The 23,231-nt window shown below is 51.9% G+C and overlaps 1 protein-coding gene and 1 long non-coding RNA gene across 7 annotated transcripts in view; one reads left to right on the top strand and one right to left on the bottom strand.

Annotated features, from left to right (window-relative positions):
* Positions 1-1,960: 1,960 nt before the first annotated feature.
* LOC139702815 (uncharacterized) lies at positions 1,961-12,069 on the bottom strand. 4 transcript variants are annotated; one of them, XR_011705405.1, is made up of 4 exons: positions 6,424-12,069; positions 6,169-6,224; positions 5,320-6,011; positions 1,961-2,849 (listed from the first exon to the last, which is right to left on the bottom strand). It is a non-coding gene; the product is annotated as an uncharacterized lncRNA (long non-coding RNA). The 4 variants fall into 4 exon arrangements; XR_011705403.1 differs by having other exon boundaries at positions 5,320-6,224; XR_011705404.1 differs by having other exon boundaries at positions 5,320-5,579; positions 5,884-12,069.
* A 150-nt stretch (positions 12,070-12,219) lies between these two features.
* The window catches only part of Zc3h18 (zinc finger CCCH-type containing 18), a 51,630-nt gene continuing 40,618 nt past the window's right edge, over positions 12,220-23,231 (top strand). For 2 of the 3 annotated variants that reach the window (XM_027933072.3, XM_027933074.3), the window contains exons 1-2: positions 12,220-12,381; positions 20,679-21,286. In XM_027933072.3, the coding sequence (XP_027788873.2) occupies positions 20,693-21,286 (594 nt within the window). In that variant the 5' untranslated portion in view covers positions 12,220-12,381; positions 20,679-20,692. Of the gene's footprint in view, positions 12,382-12,699; positions 13,498-20,678; positions 21,287-23,231 lie in introns of those variants that run through there. The other variant, XM_027933073.3, reaches the window with a different exon arrangement.

Raw genomic sequence — 23,231 nt, forward strand, 5'->3', positions numbered from 1 at the left:
GGGGCATGTGGAGTCTCTCTGCTTCCTGATCATCCTGTGAGCTTCCCTCTGCAACACTCTTCCACCATGACATCTGCCTCACCTTGAGCTGCAGGGAGTGGAGCACCTGTCCATGGATTGAGACCTCTGAACTGTGAGCCCTTCCTCTACTGCTGTGTGAACGAGTCCTTTAGTCATAGCAGGGGAAAAGCTAACGCAGAGCCCAATGTCAGCAGGTGCCTGTGGAGGCCGAGATGAAGGCAGGTGCCAACAGACCCTCCAGCCACCCCAGCCACTCGGATGGGCTGTGCGTGACAAAAGTTGCAGCCAGGTCCCACATTAAGGACCAGCTCCTGTCTGTAGACTGCGTGGGAGGGGCCGCCCCTGCTGGGCAGGCGTCTGTCTCCCCACCCTCCACCTGTGGGGAGTTCTGGGCTGGCAGGAGGGTGGCTGTCAATTTTAGTTCCCCAACAGCTGAAGATGGGAAGGAGCCTGGGGTATGAGTCAACCGCGGGTGCCCCCACGCCTTCCTGGTCTACCAAAGGGTGGGGGCCCCCTTGTGAATTGCAGGGAAATTCGTGGACGGGACAGAGCAGCTTTGTGCTGGACACTCTGAATGAGAACTACTGTGCGCTCTTTTCACTTTCTCCAGTTTCCATGATGAGCATGTGCTGTTCTGTCACTTTAAAGTGACAGTGACTGTGTTGAGGTTAAGGCCTGGAATATAAGTTCCTCCAGGGAAGGACTACCGCCCAGTCTCTGAGATGCCACAGGAGTTTGGGGCTTTTTTCCCCCCATGCTGGAGATTGAACCCAGGGGTGCTCTACCACGGAGCCACACCCCAGATGTACTTTTCTTGCTTTAAATATCTAATTTTAATTTTTTAGTTTTTTAGGTGGGGTCTCACTAAGTTGCTCAGGCTGCCCTTGAACTTTCGATCCCCCACCTCAGCCTCCAGAGTCGCTGGGATCACAGCTGTGCACCATGGCACCCACGGCTCTTCTCTGAGGGTTTTGATCCCAGTGGCCCTGGCATGCATGGGAAGGCATGCTCTGCCCGGGGTAGGTTCTGCACAGGTCCTAAGGACACCCAGCTGCCCTCAGGAGTCATGAGAGGGAGGAAGAGACAGGAGGGGTGGAGAGTGGGCAGAGCTGAGTGTCCTGTGGAAGACCAGCAGCGGCTGGTCCTGCCTGTGACCATAGATGAGTCTCTCCTACCTCTGCCTCAGTTTCCCGAAATCAAAGCAGAAGGAAAAAAATAATTCTTTATCAAGAACTTGGCAGGCACTGTGCATGCTAACTTCAGATGTTGTAATGCTATTTAAAGCCACCCCTTCCTTAGCATGTTGACACTGTGGCGAGCACCAGAACAAAATGCAAGCATCACAAGAAACGACTGCAAGACACAGCAACCAGTCACTGAAGCGTGCGACTCGGGCTGCTTTGGCTGGTGGGTTCCACATATGCCACAGGAGGCCTGGGGGCTCCACACAGAGCCCTGGCTGTTGCCCATCCACTCTCGCTCAAAATGAGAAGGGAGAAAAGGAAAATCAGCTCCTTTGCATTGAGTTCATTCTTAGGAGTTGGGCAATTAAAATTCAATATTTAAGGCAAGAAAATACATCTGGGTGAATCATTCGGGTTAAAAGTTCAAAACCCAGCTGTGTTCTGATTGCATGGCTCCCAGACATATGTGTCTGTGCCGTTCACACTCTTAGAAATTACTGAGAATCCCAAAGAACTCTGAATTGTGTGGCTTATATCTAGAAATAGTGTATCTATGGTGCATGCCTGTAATCCTAGTGACGGTGGTGGCCGAGGCAGTAAGATCGCAAGTTCAAAGCCAGTTCAGCAGCTTAGGAAAGGCTTAAGCAAACCTGTCTCTATATAAAATGTAAAAAGGGTTGGGGATGTGGCTCAGTGGTTAAGCACCCCTGGGCTCAATCCCTGGTACCAAATAAATAGACATTAGAGATGAACACTGAGAATATGTAAATATTCATTTTATTTAAAATTACACGAATGAACCCATTACATGTAATAGACCAATTTGAAAAAAAAAAAAAAAAAGTAGTTTCCAAGGTGAAAAGAAAATTCAGTGAGAAGGGCGTTGTGCTACAGTGATGCTCACCTCCTTAAGGCTGGGCCTGGACGGCAGCAGATTCATGTCTGCGTTCAATTCACTGCTAGATTTATTTTGGTTGAAATGTACGCAGAGAACCCAGACTCGGGAAATGATGTGGTTGGGAAGGGCGGGGATGCTCATCGATGGAAGGTTCTGGAAGCATCGTGAAGTGCAGCCTGTGATCATGTTTCTCCTCCTCCTGGAACAGGAAAATCCAATCGGTCTGTGTTGCAATCCGAACGGACCTTTTGCCAGGCATGATGTGGAACATGTAGCCTTGGGGCACTTGGAAAATACAAGTTTGCCGAGTCACATGGTCCTCCCGAAGGTGGCCGACACTCCACCATGGGCACCAAAACGTAGCTCTGGGATCCCACCACTTTCACCAGAGAAGTTGCTGCCTGAGGCTGCTGCGGCCCCACAGTGGTGGACACAGGTTTTCCAAAAGTCTTGCAAAAATTTTTGCAAGCACAAATCCAACATTCCAATGGAGACTCTCCACTGCTCTCCTAGAAGCACTGGCCATGTCCTTCCTGCCAAGGGTTGTGGTCCACTGTGGTACTTCCTGTGAACAGAGCTCCCTGGGAGAGGGGCAGGTCAGAGCACTCAGACCCACAGGGGCACTGTCACAAGGCCAGGACTGGGGGAGGCTCCTGCCAACTGACTGCTTCAGCACAACAGGAGGAGGGTCCGCGAGCTGAGCTCCACTGCAGTTCTGGGGCTGACTCCATGTCCACACGACTGGGCTAAGGGCACAGAGAGGGGGAGGACGTCATCCCCTTGGATGTTTGGTCTTGGGTGTTTTTGGAGGATAGCAGTGAGTGAAGACGACCATCACCCAGGTGGACGTCACCATCCACCTGCCCTGACCCCAGGTGGGACAAAAGGATGCGGGACAGGGGCTTCCCTGCCTTCTGGGGCTGAGGTGCCCCCTTCTCCTGTCCTGGAACATCAGTGCTCCAGGTTCTCCTCTTAGTGTCATTGTGACGATGGCTCTGATGTCCCCAACCTCAAGGTACCGATAAACACTGCTTGGAGAACTGTCAGGTGCAGCTCTGATGAATGGGATCATGCTCTGCCTGACAGGGACCCCTCTGCAGCCCTGGTCCCTTGTGTTGTGGTGAGGAAGATGCGATAGGAAGAGAATAGGGTCTGCTTGCCAGGATGCAGCAGGAGACATTGATGCCCAGGCAGCCCACATGCCCATAGACCCACTGTCCTGCCAAGCTGTCAGAGATGTGGGGTAGCCCGAGGTACCAGCATGATGAGGGCCAGGCTCACCAGGTAGCAGTTGGATTTGAGCAGTCGGACCCGCTCAGCAAGCAGAGTGGAAGCCAGGACTGGGCAGATGCTGAGGGCTTGGAGTACACACACACACACACACGACACACCTACACAACTCACATCACACAGCACGCACAATACCCACGGCCCCCTACACAATAAACACACAGCACAATGCGTGCACGTGTGTGCACACACACTCCTTTCCCCTGTGCCCCTGCGGCAGGTGTAGAGTGTGGCGGCCAAGCCCCTGGGCCACTGGGGCAGACAGCACAGGGGACCCCTCCTGACCCAGTGGCACCCCCGCAGCCCACCATGGGGCAGGAACTAGCATTCCAGGCACTGCAGAGCAGAGGGAGAAGCCATGGTTCCTAGGATGCCACCCACACACCTGCATGCCCCTGGGACACAGCACAAAGCTTGGCCACATGACGCTACACAATGCAGCACCTTGTGCAACATGTGCCTGCCCTGCCCATAGTGCAGGGCCCAGGCAGAGGTGTGCGGGCCCAGCTCCTCCCCAGCGCAGGACTGCACTCAGCCAGCACACAGAGCCACACACCAGAGCAAACACAGAGCTCCATGCAACCCCGTCCTCTCACTCCTGAAAATGAGCCCTGTGCACTTAGCTGGAGCCAGTGACAGTCAGAAACCGCAGCCCACAGAGGCTGCCGCTCCCAGTGGCTGGACCAGGGTCTCACAGTGGCTCCTCCAGGCACAGCCCCTGCAGCTTCATCTGCATGAACCCCACCTGCTCTCTTTTCCTACAGAACCTTCTCTTCATGCAGTTGGGACCACCGCCTCCCAGTCCAGACCCCAAGAGAAACTTCTAAGCACCGAGAACTTACCTGATCAGAAGACTAACAGCCCCCCTCCCTCCAGAGCCAATTTGAGGCAACACGATGTGCAGACGTGCGCAGCCCCATCCCTCCCCCTGCAGAGCCCAAAGCAAAGCTCAAGCTGCACTAGCAGTCACGCCTCTGCAGCAGGTGGACCTGTGACAAGGACATAGGGACCCTTGCTCCCCCTGGGCTGTGAGTGGCTCCCCAGGATTTATCAGGATGCCAAGGACCTGGATATCACCCATTCAGAAGGCCAGCCAGCTGAGCAATCCCTGGCCTGAGAGAAGGAAGAGACCCAGAGAGGAGCCAAGGGAGGTGCTGGGCCAAGGTCCCCAGGTCCTGTTGTCCATGGAAAGTCCGGCCAGGATGACAGGGATGGGGTGGGGGTACCCAGGGGTCTGGCATCTAAAGGTGATTCTGGTATTCAACTCCTCCACAGGCCCCCCCCCCCCACAGTGATCTGGGACCAAAGGAGCAGAGGGATGATGGCAGGCAGCTCCTGTGGCCCAGTCAGAAATTCCCACAGGGCAAGGACCTCTGGGAGGAGACTGGCACGCGGGGAGCCTGCTGGGGCACAGGGGCTGGTACAGGAGCCTGCGAGACACAGAGGCACGATGTGTCCAGGCCCTCCCAGCTAGGGCTGATGCACAGCTTTCCCCCATGGGGACAGCTGGCACTGTCCTCAGCGCTGGGGAAGGTCTGAAGGGGTCCTAGGCACAAGACTATCTCCCCAAATGGCCGAGAGGTTTAAAAATGCACAATCCAGTCCAGTGGCACAGCTCCAGGCCCCAGAACCAGGTGGAGGTGCCAGATTCCCGGCTGCACTCTAGACCCACAGGACCCCGGCTCTGGATGCCATGGATGTGATTTTAGTAGCCAGCTCCCCTAGAAAATCCAATGGCCCCTAACGCCTTCCTCACCCTTGATTTTATTATTCTGAAGTGCAGCATGCAGAGCAAGGCCCCACACTCATGCATCATAGTGTACTGCAACAAGGGCGACACTGGAGCACCCCAAGCCCAGGAGCCAACTGCTGCAGCCTCCAGGCCAGCCCATCACTGTCAGGTGACGCCTAACGCCAGACTCTCACCTGGGAGCTCCTCACAGCATCTGCTTGGCACGACTGTTGGAGAGGCATTTGTGCTATGGAAGTGTGCCTCCTCTTCTCCCCACCATGTGGGCTGACTAGACTAGATGTGACGATGCAGCCACCCCATCCTCGGACTGGACTGGGATGTGCCCACTGCGTGGTCACAGTCAGGCTGCATTAGGATGTACTCAACCACGCCTCCGTCGATGGGCTCCTGGCTGCTTCCAGTCGTGGGTTGGGACAAGGCTGCCAGGAGCACCCTGAACAAGAATTCCAGCTGATGCTCTTTCCATCCACTTGCCTTGACTCTCAGGACCCAGCTAAAGTCAGGACCTCACAGATGAGTGGAGGCAGGCGAGGTCGGGAAAGGAAGTGGTGGCAGAGGGGATGACCACACCTGGTAGGCTGTGGACCCCCCAGGTCTCCCAGTCAACACCCCACAGCTCACCTAGAGCTGCCTGGATCAGCAGGGGGCCATCCCATCACCTACTGTGGCCTGAAAGACTGGCTGCAGCAGTGGACATGGGTCCCCACCTCTCCATCCCAGCTGCTGGCCCAGCCCACCTCACTCGCAACCGTCTTCTGCTCCAGGTGGCCCTCACAAATTCAGTCCCAGGGATGGCTCCTAGGATGCTGTCTGCCCCAGCAGGTGCTGAAATCACCCCAGCTCCATGACCACAGAGGCACCCAACCTGGAGCAGAAAGGAACAGGTGGCCCAGGAAGGAGCCAAAGGCCTTCAACCCCATGCTCCCCCATGTGGAAGGGAAAGCGCCAGTCCACAGCCTATGGCCTGCCCAGGCCCCAGAGCCTGGAGCCCAGTGAGACTTCCCACAACAGCTGGGACTTACCAAATGCGTCCTGTACACTGGGCACAGTGCCAAGGTCACACGTGGACCACCCTGGCCTATAACAAAACAAGCTTACAACTAGAAGAAAGCTCACCCACAGGCAGCCTCCTTTTCTCCATCCCCCTCTCTCTAGGACAAGAGAGCCATGGTCACCTTGCCCAACAACCTAGGAGGTCCCCTGCTTCTGCCCCAGTCCTCATGCGGCTAGCTTGCCTGCGCAGGGCCCGAGGGACGCTCTCCTCCCGCCACACGCACCTTGTGTGCACCAGGAGACTTGCTTCCCAGGACCAGCAGGGCAGCAGCAAGGCCTCAGAGCACCCCCCAGTGCTCGCTTCTGTTCACATGGAGACTCGTGGCTGGAGCCTGATGCCACGTCCACAGGACACCTGAAGGTGTGCAGGCAGGCACCCGGCATCTGCATGGCCACAACCACCCACAGGTTCTCACAGCTCTTGCTGCCGTTCTCCAAAAAGGAAGCAGAGGCTGAGAGAGGTGAGGCTCAGGCCCACAGCAGCCATGCAGGGCCGGCACTGGACACTCTGCTTCCACAAAGCTGTGCTCAGCACAGGCTTGGGCAGCTCTCCTTCCCACAGGACTCTGGAGAAGCCCGAGGGCAGAACACGGGCCCCAGCTGGGTTCCCGTGTTTCCCTGTCTGTTATGAACGGGGAGAAGCATGCTCCAGCAGCTGCCTCTCTGTGGCATCTCTCCTGTGCTTGGTCCTGCACAGTGGAGGTGGGCAGGCCGGGGGACAGGCTGCTCCACCTTCAGGTGGGGGACACAGTGAGCCGTTTAAAGGTCAGCCACCAATCCTCAGGCTTCAGGCTTGGCAGGTGGTGCAAATGCAGCTGGAAAGGAGGCTTGGCCCCCACACTTCTGCAGGGTGTCTGGAGAAGGTCTGGCTGTGGCTGCCCCAGCTCTGAAACCACTGGCCACTTCCACATGGCGTGCTGAGCGCTCAAGGGCCTTCCACCTTGGCTACCCCCACCCTGAAACCCTCCAGGCCTCCTCCACAACCTGGGAGTCAAGGGCGAGCCTCTGGTCCCACTGCTGTGATCCTTCTGGTCAGCTGACAGCAGAACCCAGGAATACTGGGAGGTGGATTATGCAGAAATTTGGTCAGAGAGGTGTGGGCAGGTCCAGGCCAAAAATGGAAGGGGTGAGGCTGGGGTTGTGGCTCAGTGGTGAAGTGCTTGCCTAGCATGTGTGAGGCACTGGGTTCGATTCTCAGCACCATGTATAAATAAATGAATAAAATAAAGATCCATCAACATCTAAAAATTTTTTTTAAGTGGAAGGGGTGGGTGTTGGCTGCATAAGAGGTGGAAACAGACATGCAGAGGTCGGCACGAGGACATGAGGCTGGTAGGCTTGTCGTTCAGGCAGGACCTCTAGTGACAGAGGTGGGCCAAAGGCTGGGACAGCTGGCACCGGCATGCCGTGTGGAGCGACGCGTGAGCAGCCTCTGCTGGGGCGGGCTTCAGCACTGCTGCCTTGCTGTCTCCCCTCCTGTGGGCCAGCTAGGTGACTCTTCTCCTTGAGATGAGGCTAGAGTAGCCAGACTCCCCACACTGCCTACAGGGCAGGAAATCGCCAGGCCTCCCTGAGGTTCACACCACACCCTGCATCTGTTGGTTTAGGAGTCACAGGCAGCACAGACAGGAGGACAAATCCCTGCAGTGGTCTACTGGGCCGTCTGGACACTGGCTACCACAGCCACTGTTATAGAAAGGGCTCTGCTGATGGCAGAGGCCTTGGGTGGGGAGGTCCTGGCTGGATCAGAGTGGGGAGGCCCGGGATGATCAGAGTGGTTCCCTGGCCCACACCAACACAGAGCAGTACTTTGGGGTGTAGCTGTGACCCCATGAAGAAATGCCAGGCCTCGGTGAATCCCAGGCCTGGGTAGAAGCAGAGGACACTTGTTCTTTCACTCGGCATTCACTCCCCCAGCCTGCTACAGCCATCCAGGACCTTACCTGGCGCAGCGTGGGGGGCCAGGAATCCTGCCCAAGTGCCCTGGGGGTTTAACTCCTCAGGGAAGCAGGGGGACTGGGGGCTCCTGCATGTCTCTAGGGCGGGAAGGAGACTGGGTGGGTTACCATCTCCCTACAGCAGAAGCAGGGTGTGGTGGAAGTGGGGGTCCCACATAGCCTAGGGTGCAGGACTTCCTCCAAGCCACACCCACAGGCCCAGGGCCTGACCCACCTGAGAACAAGCTGGGCAGGCAGATGTGCCCTCTGGTGGCTAGATGAGGAATTAGGAAAGGTTTGCCCTAAAATGCAGCTTCTAAGCCAAGAGGAAGGGGGGTGGAATGAAATCCTGGGACTTTGCCACAACGAATCTTGCACATTATAACGCATTAATTAAAATAAGAAGAACAATCGAAGGATTATCAGCAGAGTGGAGCACAGCAAGCAGAAGGGGGAGAGGAGATACTGGGGAATACGCCGATTATGTATGTGCACCTAGGAGTGTAAAATCATAATGCACCAAAATCTTACATAAATAAAATGTTGCTTGCAGAGAGAATCGCTGTGTGCAACCCTCTGGCTAAAGACAACTGTGAAAGCTGGACAGCGTGAGCACGCATGTACAAGCACTGAGGCCTGCAGGGCACCCAGCGCCCCAGGCCTGAGGCCGTGAGAGAAGGAAACACGGGGGCCTGTGCTGCCTGGCTTCCCCAGGGGGCATCTTCCCAGGGTGGATCAGAGAAGAGAAAACAGACAACCTTGCTGAGCTGAGGAACAGGACTGGAGCTAGGCAAATCTAGAAGGGAAAAACTGGAGAAGGAGCCCAGGAACCTGGTGCAGACTCCCTACAGGCTATGGCCTGCCCACAAGCTGCATGAGGCCTGGGAAGCTCCTGAGGAAGGAACAGCTGCAGGGTCCCGCGATCGCCCTGTGCGAGGATCAGGCTGACCCTGAGCCCACCAAGGCAAGGCCGGTAACACCCCAGGGATCTCCCAGGAGAGCACAGAAGTCTCCTCTCCAGAGGCAAGGGCTCCCCAAATAAACAGCAGCTCTATAAGCCCCAGAGTAAGCCTTAACAGGGCCCCCAGGATGCCCCAACAGGTTGGCTGCCATACAGGGAGGCCTCACCTAGTCTAGAGCAGGCCACACTGCGCTGGTCCCCTCACAGTAACAGATCTACCACGGCCAGCATTAAATCATTACCAGGCATGCTCCCAAAAGGGACCAGATCACGAAAACCAGGGAAAAGACACTCAACTGCAACAGACTGGAAGGTGACCGGGACAAAGGCGTCATCAACAAGGGCCTTTACAATCACCTACACGAGCCAGGCATGGTGGTGCACACCTGTAATGCCAGGGACTCAGGAGGCTGAAGTAGGAGGGTCACAAATTCAAGGTCTGTCTCAAAAAATAAATTAAAAAGAGCTCACTCAGGGTGTAGCTTTGTGGTAAAGTGCCCCAGGGTTCAATCCCTGGCACCAAAAGAAAATTACCTACATGCTAATTTGTTACTCCTCTGCTCAAGAGTTCACTGTGCAGTCACCATCCTCTTTGGAAGCAACTTCACAGAGTGGACCCAAAAAGGAGCTGGGAGATCTGACCATAAAAGTGGCCAGGCACACCCGGCTTCAGCCTTCCCTTCTACAAATAAGGGACTGGAGGAAAACTTCCAAGGCGTCCTGGGAGGCGTGCCCTGTACAGCAAAGGGCCAGGCCCTACCACAGAGTGATGACAGTTGGGTGGGACTGAGGCAGCCACCTCACTCGTACAGTTGATTTAAAAAGCTGGTTCCTGTCCCTCTTCCTTCCCACTCCACTCCAAGAGGTGACTGGTTTCAGCTCCACTTCCTGGCACGTCTTCCTATATAACATTTATACTGCTGCATGTGGAGGCACACACCTGTGATCCCAGCAGCTCAGGAGGCTGAGGCAGGAGGATCTCAAGTTCAAAGCCAGCCTCAGCAATTTGGCAAGGCTCTGGGCAACTCAGTGAGACCCTGTCTCAAGGACGATTCACCATTTACATTCCCAGCAGCAGTGAATCTCACCTGCTCCACATCCTTGCAAAAGCTCATGATTTTCATTTTATAATTTTCATCTTTGTTTTCTTCTGCCACTTGGCTTTTTTGTTCAGCATCAATTATGAACTTCACCCTCTTTTTCTTTTTTCCAGTGACAAATAAAGTTCAGGAGCATCAGGAAGGCTCCTGAGAAGAGCGTCTGGATGCCGGGAGACCTGAAGAATGATGAAATGCAAGCCATGCAAAGGAGAAAGGTGGGAACCATGTTCCTGGCAACCAGAACGGCCTGTGCAAAGACCTGGGGGCAGAGAAAGAGGTGGAGAAAGCCAGGCGTGAAGGTAAGTTTCAACCTGGTACATCATGCTCAGGAGTTTGGGTTTTATCTGGTGTCCAGAGAAAGCCAGTTCAAGCTGAAGTGAGAGACCCAAAACCTATATGAGATTTAGAAAAGGCAGCTCTCGATGCTTGGGAAGATGAGACAGTGGCAGGAACCACACAATAGGGAAGCTGTGGCATTTACCCTGGCAGGTGACGGTGGCAGGAACCAGGGGTGGATAGCAGAGAGGAAAGGACAATTTAAGATACATTTAGAAGGCAGACTTGCCCCATCTCTTCCTACCCTTTCCCCTTCCCTTTATCTCCCCTCATTTTTCTTTAAAAAAAAAAAAAAAAAAACCATCATTATTGATAAATAATTCAAACATTATATAACACACACACCCTTTTTTTCTGTATGTGGCGCTGGAGATTGAACCCAGGGACCTCGTGCTTGCTAGGTAAGCACTTTACCACTGAGCTACATCCCCAGTCCTTTTTATTTGAGACAGGGTCTCAGTAAGTTGCCCAGGCTGGCCATGAACTTACGATCCTCCTGCCTCAGTCTCCCAAATTGCTGGGATTACAGGTGTACACCACCACATTCAGCAAAACTCGCCCTTTTAAAGCATGCAGTTAGTTCAATGAGTCTTATATACTCAAAGTGGGACTACCGTTCCCTAATCAAACATAATCATTACTTCGGAAAGCAACTTGTACCCAACAAATATTCTCCACGCCTCACACTCTTCCTGACTTTGTGAATTTTCCTATTCTGGTTATTGCATATAAATAAAATAGATGAGTAATCTCGGGCTGCTACAACAAAGTACTCTAGATGGTGATTTAAGCAGCAGATATTTATTTTCTGTTTGGAGGCTAGAGGCTGAGATCACGGGCCACACAGCGGGTTACGGTGAGGGCTTTCCTTGGCTGGTAGAGGGCCGCCTCTCCCTGCATCCTCCCGGGTGGAAGGCAAGAAAGAGCTCTCCGGTGTCTCCTCTTACAAGGTCACTACTCCCATGGATCAGGGCTCCACTTTACGACCTCAATCCGTCCAGCCTTACTCCCTTAGAGGCCTTACCTCCGATACACAGGAGCTGGAGGCCAGCGCTCCACCCGAGAAGTGCGGAGCGGGGCTCGGGGCTCGGGCCTCGGCCCGGAGCCCGGGATCGCGCCACGTGACCCGCGGGCTGCGCTCTCCCCGGGTTTTCCCGGTGCGTTCCGGGCCAGCCGATGTCAGGACCCCATGCCCCCGCACCGACGACAGCCCACCTTCTGTCCTTCCTTCAGGACATCGGCTGCTTCCGCTGTGTGCTGGCCGGGAGGCCGCAGGGGCAGGCCGCTCGCAGGGCAGCCAGCCCGCGCCGGGATCAGCCGCAGAGCTGCGGGCGGGCAGCAGGCTCCGGGCGGCCGCAAACCCCTGTCCCGCGTCAACCGGGTTGAGAGCGCGGGTGCGAGGAAGGCCCGGCCGCGACCACCAGCAGGGTCAAGCTGCCACTCTAAACAGCAGAGCAGACGCTCCCAGAACCACCAAGTCGCCAACCGACCCCACCGACCTCAAGAGACCGTCGGCCCCGCGCAGGCGCCGTCGGGTCGCCGACGGACCAAGAGACACGCCTTGGGGGCGGGGCGATGCGCGCGCCTGCGCCATGGCGCGCCCGCACGGAGGCCGGAAGGAAGCGCGAGGGGCGGAGCGAGCGAGGGAAGCCCGCGGCCCGCAGGACGGCCGTCGCGGCCCGATGACGTCGCACAATGGCCGGCCCCCGCGGGTAGTGGAGCCCGTTTGTTCCGCCAGCGTCGCGCCTGAAACCGGAGCCCGTGAGGAGCAGAAGGGCCGAGGGACGTCCTGCCCGCGCCGCCCCGACCCCAGCGGAGCCGTGGCCCCCTCCCCGCCCTCGCGCTGAGGTAAGCGGCCGCGGCCGACGGGCGGCGGGGGGAGGCCGCCTCGGCGGCGGGAGCGAGGCCCGGAGCCCGGCGCCGCCTCCGCAGCGCTCGGGCGCGCCCCCGCCGTGCGCAGCCGCGGGCCGCAGAGAGCCGAGCCGGGGCGGGACGCCGAGACGGGCGCGAGCCCGGCCCGCGGCCTGGGCGCCCGGGCCCCGCGGCCCCGCGGCCCCGCGCGCTGCCTCCCGCCCGCGGCGGAGTGGATTTTCCTGAAGCTGTCATTTCTCTTCCGGGCCACTCGCGTGGCACATGTTTGCCGCCCACAAAGCGGGGAGAGAGCACGCTGGTTCGCCCGGGAGAAGGCCCGCCCGGACTGTCGATGGGCTCTTCGGGGAACTTTGAGCTCTTTGGAGCCTGCTGGAACTTGCTCCCGCAGCTCCCGCAGCACGGCTTGGACGTACCGACTGCGCCCCAAGACGCGCGCTGGGCTCCTAGGAATGTGTAACTTCTTGCCCCTTTGATCGGGAGCTCAGAGATGCCGGGTCCTTGACATAAAGTAACTGCAGTTATGATGCTGGAAGCAAATAAGACTTCAAGACTTACAGTCTTGCTCCTGCTGGAACTTGAGTTTTCCCGAATACTTTCACAGTTGAGTTTACTGGGCCCAGTGGTTGATCGTTTTAAATGAGCTTCGTTTAGTAAACTCATTTCCAAGAGTAGGTCATTCTTCAGACCCATTTGGGGGAAATGGAAGAGGGCATTTGGCACCTGAAGTACTGTTGGGGTGTCACAAGGCTCTCATCGTTTCTTCTATGAGCCTCACCAATGTGGCATTGCCCATCTCAGTTCAGTGATTGGGATTCTCAGGGTGGGCCTGCACCTAGGCTGTATCCCACTTTCCAGCCATGGGAGGAGAACCTTTGCCTGATAATTTTAAAATCTGAGCACACATGTGGAGCCCAGCCAGCTCTGGAACCAGTCAAATGTGTCCCAAAGCCTGGAACTCTTCTGTTGTAGATGGGAAATGCTCAAACATTGTGAGAGAGCTTTGTGGAATCACTCCAGAAAGACAGGTAAACTGTGGCCTTGCTCATGTTTAAAGATATTTTTCACCTTATCACAACTCCAGATCGTCTCAAGGTGAGTACTTTCTTACCAGGGAGTTTTTGGTGGTTGAGCTTAGTCAGTTTGGGAATGGTATCTGCCACTAATCTTGACAGCTTTCTTTTAGATATTGCTAAGTCCATTAAATTAGGCATCAGAATTTTTTTTTTTTAAGAGAGAGAGAGAGAGAGAGAGACAGAGAATTTTAATATTTATTTTTTAGTTATCGGCAGACACAACATCTTTGTCTGTATGTGGTGCTGAGGATCGAACCCGGGCCGCACGCATGCCAGGCGAACACGCCACCGCTTGAGCCACATCCCCAGCCCTAGGCATCAGAATTTTAACCAGATATATCAGAACTTAGGCATTCAAAGGGGGATGCCCTGTTAAGAGTAATTGTCCCAAAAGATTATACTTTTATTGCATTGATGATCCTTTGCTAAAACCACTTCATAGCTTCTTGCTTATGAGAAATTTGGTCTCATTCAATAGTCGCACCCCATGTTTGACCAAGAGTTATCTTACCTGGCTTGATACTAGACCAGTCTCTGAGTTTCTTACAATAGTTTCTCAAAGTGACCCACCTGCAAAGAGGAGGATTGGCCACTACTGAGCACATCCAAAGAGTGTTCTACAGACTGCAAAGCTCATTCAAAAAGAGAAGTTCCAAAAAATGTCCTGCAGGTCAACAGTGCCATTGGAATCAGAGTGTTGCCTCCAGAGTGTCTTTTCCAAGGAGAGATGGCACCCACTTTGTGTCTAAGTTCTACATTGGTCGTTTGGGACAGTTACTTAAGTAATGAGATTTTGTCATTTATTCACCGAGCACGTATCAAGTATCATCTGCCAGGTGCAGTTGGCACAGAGACAGGATAATGGACACTTGCCATTCTATTCCCTGGACAGGTTCAACATTGTGGATTAGAGGACTAAAGATTTAGCTCTCAGCCTTGCCAAGAGTTCTGGATTATGGGGCGATGGTTATGTAAGAAGACCAAACTGAGCAAAAATTGTAAACCTAGAACCTGTTGTGGTGGCACACGCCTGTAATCCCAGCAGCTAGTGAGGCTGAGACAGGAGGATGGCGAGTTCAAAGCCAGCCTCAGCAACAGTGAGGTGCTAAGCAACTCAGTGAGACCCTGTCTCTAAATAAAATACAAAACAGGGCTGGGATGTGGCTCAGTGGTTGAGTGCCCCTGAGTCCAATACCCAGTTAAAAAAAAAAAGAAAAAGAAAATTGTAAATCTGGGAGTGGGTGAGCTTGACCAGAGGACCCCTGTTTCATTTTGCACTTAATAGGCTGCATGTTTCCTTCCCTTGCACCTGGCATAGAGTACCACTCAGATATCTGCACCTTTAATTAACCTCAAAACAGGACACTGGTACTCAGAGAGACAGTTAACCTGCCAGGAGCAGGGCTTAGAGCTCAAGCCATCTCCTGATTCCTACTGAGGTTCCTTCTCTTCCATGTACAAGATGTGACTCTGCTTCTAATAAACAGATAGATTCATTGGCATGTTTTTCTCTGAAAGGTCGATGGACTGAGTGGACTACAGCAGTAAAACTCCAGGAGGTCCTCTGGGAAAGAAGGTGATATGATTCCTTCCTTCCCTCAAGAAGCCTGTCAGGGCCTCCTAGAGGTGACTGTGTCCCGGGTACTAGGGCAGTCCTGTGCATGCCTGCTAAGTTTGTTAATGGTTCCCCCTTCAGTCTCAGAAGTGTGTTCTAGTTTGGATAGTATGTTATTTGGTAGCTGGGCTATTGATTACCATCTCTTTGCTGAGTTCAAGGAACAGGAAATGAATCTGAACCCCCACACTGTGTAGGGGGTATGTTAACTTTCCATCACTAAAACAAATCTCCCAGATAATCAACTCACAAAGAGAAAAGGTTTGTTTTGGCTCAAAGTTTTGGAGTTTCCCATCCATGATTGGAAGGCAGCCTATTATAGCCAGAGTATGTGGTAGGACAAGAGCACCCACCTCATCGTGAACCAGGGAACAGAGAAAGAGACCAGAGTCTCACAGTCCACTTTGGGACACACCCCAGCAACCCAAAGACTTCCTACTAGGCCCCACTTCTTAGAAGTTTTAGCACCTCTCAGTAGCATCCCTCTTGGGACCAGGCTTTAACACATGGGCCGGGGGGGGGGGGCATTTAGGGTCCAAACTATAGCAGCAGGTGATGGGGGGGGGTGTCTCCCAGCAGCTTTTAAACAAACTATTGCAATACGACCTGTAATGGAATGAAGTACACTATACAGAGGCAAGAATTCTTAATCTGGTGTTTGGAATTCCCTGAAGTAAGAGGAAAATTTTACATGCCTAGGGTGAGGGGCCCTACCTGTCATTAGATTCTTAAAGCAGTCTGTGACACATACTCTCCCAAGGCTCCACTGACAAACTGGCAGTGTCACCTAATCTTGGTGCCTCTTGCCCTGCTGCTTTGTGGTAATCACCATGAACCCTTCAGTGGTCAGGAGAATTTGACTTACTGTACATTCTACTGTGGAGGGCTTGCAGGCTCAGTAAGTGCTTCTTGAGATAGTCTTACCATGGTCCCTGCTCTCTTGGGATCTAACTCTTGGTTGTACTTCCTGTGAACTCAGCATAAAGGTGAGATGCCTTGGATTCGTCTTTAATTTAAGCGCCAGACAAGTTAAATCAAAATAAATGGTTGATGTCACCATTCAACTCTTTGTATGGTCATCACTGTTTTTTAAGTAGCAGTCCAAACAGATCATATAGTAACCTTGTCTTCTGTATGAAACTGGTTTTCTGGAAGGACTGAGATAGGGTTGTAGATGAATCAGCACCAAATTTTAAAAGGGAGAAAAGGAAAACAGGCAGGATGCAGTTGAGGTTAATAGAAGACTCCAATTTATGAAAGGGCTATGTTCCAGAAAAGAATTTATAAAATCTGTTTAGAATTTGGGTCCCACTGTTCTGTAGAAACAGTGGCTAAAAGTGGATCTGGTTCCCGGGCAAGGAGCAGAAGCTCACATTGCCATGGTCCAGGAGCATCTGCTCCAGAGAAGGCTTTTGCTACAGCCCCAGGACAGCCACACAGTAGCCATGTGGCCTTGGTGTCCTTACCTGGGAAAGGGGAGCAGTGCTTACGTGGAAGGTTGGTATGAGGATTGAGAATGACGCTGGTAAATGAGTTAGTCAGGGCTGGCAGTAATCTCTCAGTATGATAGTGGTTGTCGGTTTTATGGTGGTGTTTGTCAAATGACACAGGGAAAAAACAAAAAACTATTCCTGAATGCTCCAGGAGATTAGAGTATGATTTTTTTTTATTGAGGGTTATATCTGTTTACATTCACTTTAGTTCTGTTTAAATTAAAATGTGTCAAACCAGGAATGGTAGCTCATGCCTGTAATCCTAACTGCTTGGGAAGCAGAGGCAGGGGAATCACAAGTTCAAAGCCAACCTTGTCAATTTAACTAGAGCCCATCTCAAAATTTTTTAAAAAGGACTAGGGGTATAGGTCAGTGGTAGAACACTCAGGTTCAGTCCCCAGTGCCACTAAATAAGTAAGTAAAAAGTAAATAAAAAATAGATACATAGAAGGTGTGGAGCATGTCCCAGGCATGCTATCAGTTATCTCATCAAATTGTTGTAACAACCTCACAAAGTGGCTACTGTTATCCCTATGTTTTGAATGAAGAAACTGACGTCTAGCAAGTTCACATAACTTGCCTAGGATCTTAAACCTAGGAAGCAGCAGAATGAGGACTACGGTTCTCAGAAGCCCCAGTGACAAGCTAGAAGGCAGTCTCCCCACTCTTGAACTGGCCCATGGGCAGTAGTTCAGATTTTTTTTAAAAAAAATTATTTATTTGTTCTAATTTGCTATACATGACAGCAGAATACATTTTGATTCATAGTACACAAATGGAGCACAATTTTTCATGTCTCTGGTTGTACACAAAGTAGAGTCACACCATTCATTTCTTCTTCCATGTACCTAGGGATAATGATGTCCATTTTATTCCACCATTTTTCCTACCCCCAGACCCCCTCCCTTCCCCTTCCTCCCCTTTGCCCTATCCATAGTTCCTCCATTCCTCTCATGCTCCCCTCCCCCAATTATGGATCAGCATCCACTTATCAGAGAAAACATTCGACCTTTGGTTTTTTAGGATTGACTTACTTCACTTAGCATGATATTCTCCAACTCCATCAAATTTACCTGCAAATGCCATGACTTTATTCTCTTTTAATGCTAATATTCCATTGTGCATAATACCATTTTCTTTATCTATTCATGTATTGAAGGGCATCTAGGTTGGTTCCACAATTTAGATATAGTGAATTGTGCTGCTATAAACACTGATGTGGGTGCACCACTGTAGTATGCTGTTTTTAAGTCCTTTGGATGTAAACCAAGGAGTGAGATAGCTGGGTCAAGTGGTGTTCCAATCCAAGTTTTATAAGGAATCTCCATACTTGGAGATTGCACCAATTTGCAGTCCCACCAGCAATGTAAGAGTGTGCCTTTCTCCCGCATCCTTGCCAACACTTAGTGTTGCTTGTATAGAAGTTGTGGGGGTTTTTTTGTTTTGTTTTGTTTTTGTTTTTCATTTCTGACCACAGAGTTTTAAGATTGCCAAAATATAAGAAAAATTTGGTTATACCTAATGATGACAGTGAAACCAAACTGCCAACTAATTTGGGCTCCAGAAAAGAGCCTTTAGCAGGTTATAAGAGGCTGTGGTTCTGCTGTGCCCAGGATAGTATGTGGCAAGGCCTACAGCAGCCTGGGCCAGTGTTTTCTGCAGAGTATCAATTGTGTGATTTTTAATCTAGTTTGAGGGGACATTTAGTTTTGTATAACAGTGAGTTGATTTAAGAGATAACTTTATTTCCAAGGTTGCCATAAGCTATATAATGTAAGCAGTGTGTTTTGTCTGGTTTTAAGTGGATTATCTGAGACTCAGTGACCAGTCAGCAGGACTGAATTCCTACGAGCACCAAAGTACCACACCCAGGGTTTGGGAGATGAAAAGTCCTTGCCCTTCTCTGGGGAAAGTTTTAAAGTAAGTCTAATAAAAACCATACAAAGCTAGGGGTAGGATGTTCTACACAAAGGTAATCTTATGGGCACAGTTGATTTGTTGATGTCACTAATAATCAGAAGCTACAGGTACTGCCAGTTTGGCGCTAGCCCCTGACTGACTGCTGTAACCCTGCCACTACATGTACACATGAGCTTTTGGTCTTAGCAGTGGGAGAGCATGGAGGCCCTGGCCCTCCCTGACTGACTCTGGCTCCAGTCCCTTTGGTGGTGAGCTCTGCCCTTGCTGCAGGAGTCGATTTGCAGCCCTGTGTGGAGGCCCACCTGAAGCTGGGTGGTGGGCTCCTCGACTTTCTGCTTCCGGTGTAGTTTGCCACTACAGCACTGATGTTTAACAATTCTTTCCAACAGTCCTACCTCTGAATACAGCAGTAAGGAAAGCAGAGGTGATCCTTTTCTAAACTGCCTACTTTGGAGTGACATAGGATAGATTGGTTGGTTTATAACTTTATATGATGGTTAACCATTGTGTCTTTATAATGTGAAATTTAAGTGGTTCTTCTGATGTTTATTCAATTATAGTAATCTGCTACTTAAATATACATATACGTACATATATGCTTTTTTATTGTAGTTTTAGATATATATGTATGCATGTATACATACTTTTTCTAACTGTAGTTTTTGGTACCAGCTCAGCCCTTTGCAAGTATAAATTTAATAATAATAAAAAATATTGAAAAAAGTAAAAGGATAAATTTACAATATACATATTTTTACCTTTAACATGTAAATATAAAATTGTATAAATAATTTTAAAAATATGAAATATGTGAATGTGCATGACTTGCTACCTCCAAACCCATAGTGATCTGGGAATGAATAAACTGTTTCTAGATCTTGCAGTTCTAGAACATCCTGACTGTGATACCCTTATTTTAAACAGAATTTTTTAGTCCAAGACAATGGTGCACACCTGTAATCCAAGCTACTCGAGAGGCTGAGGCAGGAGATTGCAAGTTTGAGGTCAGCCTGGGAAACTCAGTGAGATCCTTCCCTCAAAAAAACCTTTTTGAACAGCTACACATTATAAAGAATCAGATGGATACCAAACTCTTGCCCATACCTGTCACCACAGTTGAGACTGCCCATTGGTTGGAGGGTTGGAAATGCTGGCTTATAGGCTGATGATCTAGGTGCCCTGCACGTGCACTCTGACCCACGTCAGGCAAACTGCCTTTGAGACAAATGGAGCAGTGTGCTTCCGTGGATTTTCAATGTGGGAAAATAAGAAAACATTGACTCTGTAATTAAATCTGGATTAGTGAAACAGAAGTGCAGTCTTCTAAGATGCTGCCATCTTTTTACATAAGCACATGGCTTGGTGTGTGAAGTTCTCTACCACAACAGGTACCCACATGGAAATAGTGTTGCTGTCTCTGGCACGTCTCTGGACCCTGAGCACTGCCCTGGGCACCTGCTGAGTCTGAGTGCACAAGTCTGGTGACAACCTGAAGGCTGTCTCTCTGTCTCATTAAGACCCTTTTTTTTAATCTTTATGTGGTGCTGAGGATCAAACCCAGTTCCTCACACATGCTAGGCAAGCACTCTACCACTTAGCTACAGTCCCAGCCCCTGCAGGCTCTCTTTAAAGAGTGTCCACCTGAGGAACTAAGGCAAATGGAAGGCTCTGCTTTGAGAATTGTCCTCAGCAACAGAAAAGGCTCCAAGCTTGCAAACCACTGACCCTGACCCAGGCTGTGCTCTATTCCCTTTGGGATGACCCCAGACATGTGCCTTTGAGTTGTGCTCCCTTGATCCATGAAAATCTTACTGACTTTGAGAAGTAATTTAAGAATCCAAATAGCTGTCTTTTGCCGTCTGTGGCTTACTGTCTGTTAACCTTGAAGGTTGCACCTGAGAGTGGAAGGGCTGTGCCAGGCCATGTGTCTCATGCTACCAGATTGCCAGAAAAGGAGGCACGTGCTATGCTGCTTAGTAGAGTGTGGTCCAGCCTTGTGGGGTCTTTCTGCAGGGTGGCATGTGGGTTCATGTGGGTTCAGGAGAAGCCATGTGGGCCACACACAGTGCAGGTCTGCTTCTTCCTTCAGGTGCTGCATGAGCTAGGAGAACAGGATAGGGTTTACCCTCCATCCCGCTCCATGCTGTAAGCCTGTGTTTGTTTCTTTCCCAGAACCGTGGGTACCGATGGATGTGGCTGAGAGCCCTGAACAGAATCCTCGCTCCCCAGAGGATGAAGAGGAACAGCCAGCACTTTCTGACGATGACATTCTAAGGGAAAGTGGGTCTGATCAGGATTTGGATGGAGCTGCAGGGAGGGCTTCTGATTTAGAGGATGAGGAGAACACAGCCAGGGCACCAAGCCAGGAGGAGAGTCGCTCTGATGAGGAGGACCGAGCCAGTGAGCCCAAATCCCAGGATCAGGACTCTGAGGCGCACGAGCTGAACAGGGGTCCTGCAGGCTCCCCCTGTGAGGAGGAGGCAGATGACGGCGAGGAGGACCGTGCAAGCGACCTCAGGGATGAGGCCTCCTCTGTGACCAGGGAGCTGGATGAGCACGAGTTAGACTATGATGAGGAGGTCCCCGAGGAGCCGGCTCCTGCAGCCCCAGAGGACGAGGCCGAAAAGACAGGGGCTGAGGAGGATGAGAAGGGGGAAGGCGCTCCTGCAGAGGAGGGGAAGCCTGAAGCCCAGGGTGTGGGCGAGAAGGAGCCCCCAGAGGCTACCAAGGAGAAGAAAAAAGAGGACGATGACGGAGAGATTGATGACGGGGAGATAGACGTGAGTACGAGGGGCGGCCTGGCCAGCAGGGCTTCTCGCTCCCAGTGGGGGCCCACGCGACAGGACGGACTCCTGTTGGTCCTCGTTGCTAGGGGGGCAGGGGGCGGGCTTGTGCTGGGACAGCAGGCAAGTGCGAACACGGAGAATGCCGAGTAGGCCTGCAGCAAGGCTTTTGTGCCAGGTGGCAGCCAACAGTCTCCACGGACCCCTGAGAACACCCGGGCCCCACTGCAGTGGGGGTCTGGCCTTCAGTAACTTGATCTTAGACGTGGTGGGTCTCATTTCATGGGAGGTAATTATGTTGAAGAACTTGAATCAGTAGTGTTTTGGAAAAAATAGCCTGAAGTCTGAGCAGTATTTTTTTTCGAAGTATTGAACTTGAGACGAATGAGGGGACAGAGCTAATGGAGGTCTGGGGTTTCTTGGGTGCCCTGGGAAGAGAGTCTCCTTGTCCGTGTCATTGAGTGGAAGGAAGGTATGTTGGACGTGGGCTGGAAGGAGAGGGAAGCCTGCCAGTTGGATGTGGAGTCCTAGGTTAACCCATGTACCCTCCTCTCCTGCAGGACGCTGGTCTGTGTGGATTCAGTTCGATTTGGGCCGTGGTTTATTGCCCTGATCATGCTGGGCAGGCAGAAGGATTGTGGGTATTACCTAATTGGTGTTGGTTCCTAAGAGCAGAACTCTGGGGGTGGGGTGTGGCTGTGAGTTTAGGATTTTAGGTCTTTATCTTATTGCTGTGTGCTCTCCTTAGTTAATGACTTGCTTAATCCGACCTTGCAGGGGGTTGTCAGGACTGTGTTGAGCAGGTTTCCTTGTGTTTTGTTTTCCCTGCTTCTGTTTTTGGGAAGTTTACCTCTATCCCAGGGTTGGCAAAGAGAAAAGGTGCTGTGAGACTCAAGTTGATCAATTTGGGTGAGGTTGTGAGTTATGATTGCTCATGAGTTTGGTTTTTGGTGTTTTGGAGAGAAATGCTCTTTCCAAAGCCAGCAGGAGTGTGGTGGGGCCAATCTGGGCACTGGACACTCCGTTTACAGTTGAGAGGACTGTTATAGGCCCTTCCAGTGTCAGTGATTTAACAAGTCCTAGGGGAGCATTCATCAGAGGGGGTCAGGGCTTCCTTGGATAATGGAGGATCTTAGTGCTGCAGCCAGCCAGCCCTGGACAATGCCACAGTCTTGTTTCCCCTAGAGACAGTGTGTACCCACTTAGGTCCTGTGGTGTGTGTTGGGTTTTTTGTTGTTTGCTTGTGCCTCCTACAAAGGCCCCTCAGCTCCATTGCAGTGTGACCACTGTCCTTCAGCGGCAGAGGAGGCCTTTCATTTTCTGTGCCAGGCCCATGATAACAGGCTGGGGGTGTGCCAGGGAAAGCAGGGCACACCTTAACCTGGTAGGTAAGTGGGCAGGAGCTGTGGTTGGTAGTTTCCATCCCCATTAGAGCACACCTGACTTGCCCCAGGAATAGTTCTGGTTTCTTCCTGCTGTCTCTTGCCCAAATCTACATCCTGGTTGCCTCCCCATCCTCTGTGGGGGCTCAAGCCATCTTCACTCCACTGTGATTCCAGGCTGTTGGTTGGTTCTTCAGACCCCTTCCCAAGAACGGAGACTCCTAGGTTGGGATCTCCTTGACTGATCAACCTCTTGTCCCCAGGGCCTGACACATTATAGGCAACTTGTTGGTGACTGTTGAGCATATAGTTGAATCTTACTGCCTTGGGGCACATTAAAGTTGAGGGACTTAGAGACATGAAGTGGCGGTGTTGGGAAGTCTGCACTCGAGAGCCATTTGCATGCGTCTGCTTGTGTGAGGCCTTGAACTGCCTGCTGGTCTTTCGTTCTCCCACACCTCTGAGTGGTCTCTCACCACCCAGGCTTCCTTCCTGTGTGCCATAAGCGGTTTCTGCGGTCTTCATGGGTCTTTGCCTTGACATCACCAGCTCAAGTCCTC

This window comes from Marmota flaviventris, chromosome 18 (genome assembly GCF_047511675.1).
Source record: "Marmota flaviventris isolate mMarFla1 chromosome 18, mMarFla1.hap1, whole genome shotgun sequence".
Classification (NCBI taxonomy): domain Eukaryota; kingdom Metazoa; phylum Chordata; class Mammalia; order Rodentia; family Sciuridae; genus Marmota; species Marmota flaviventris.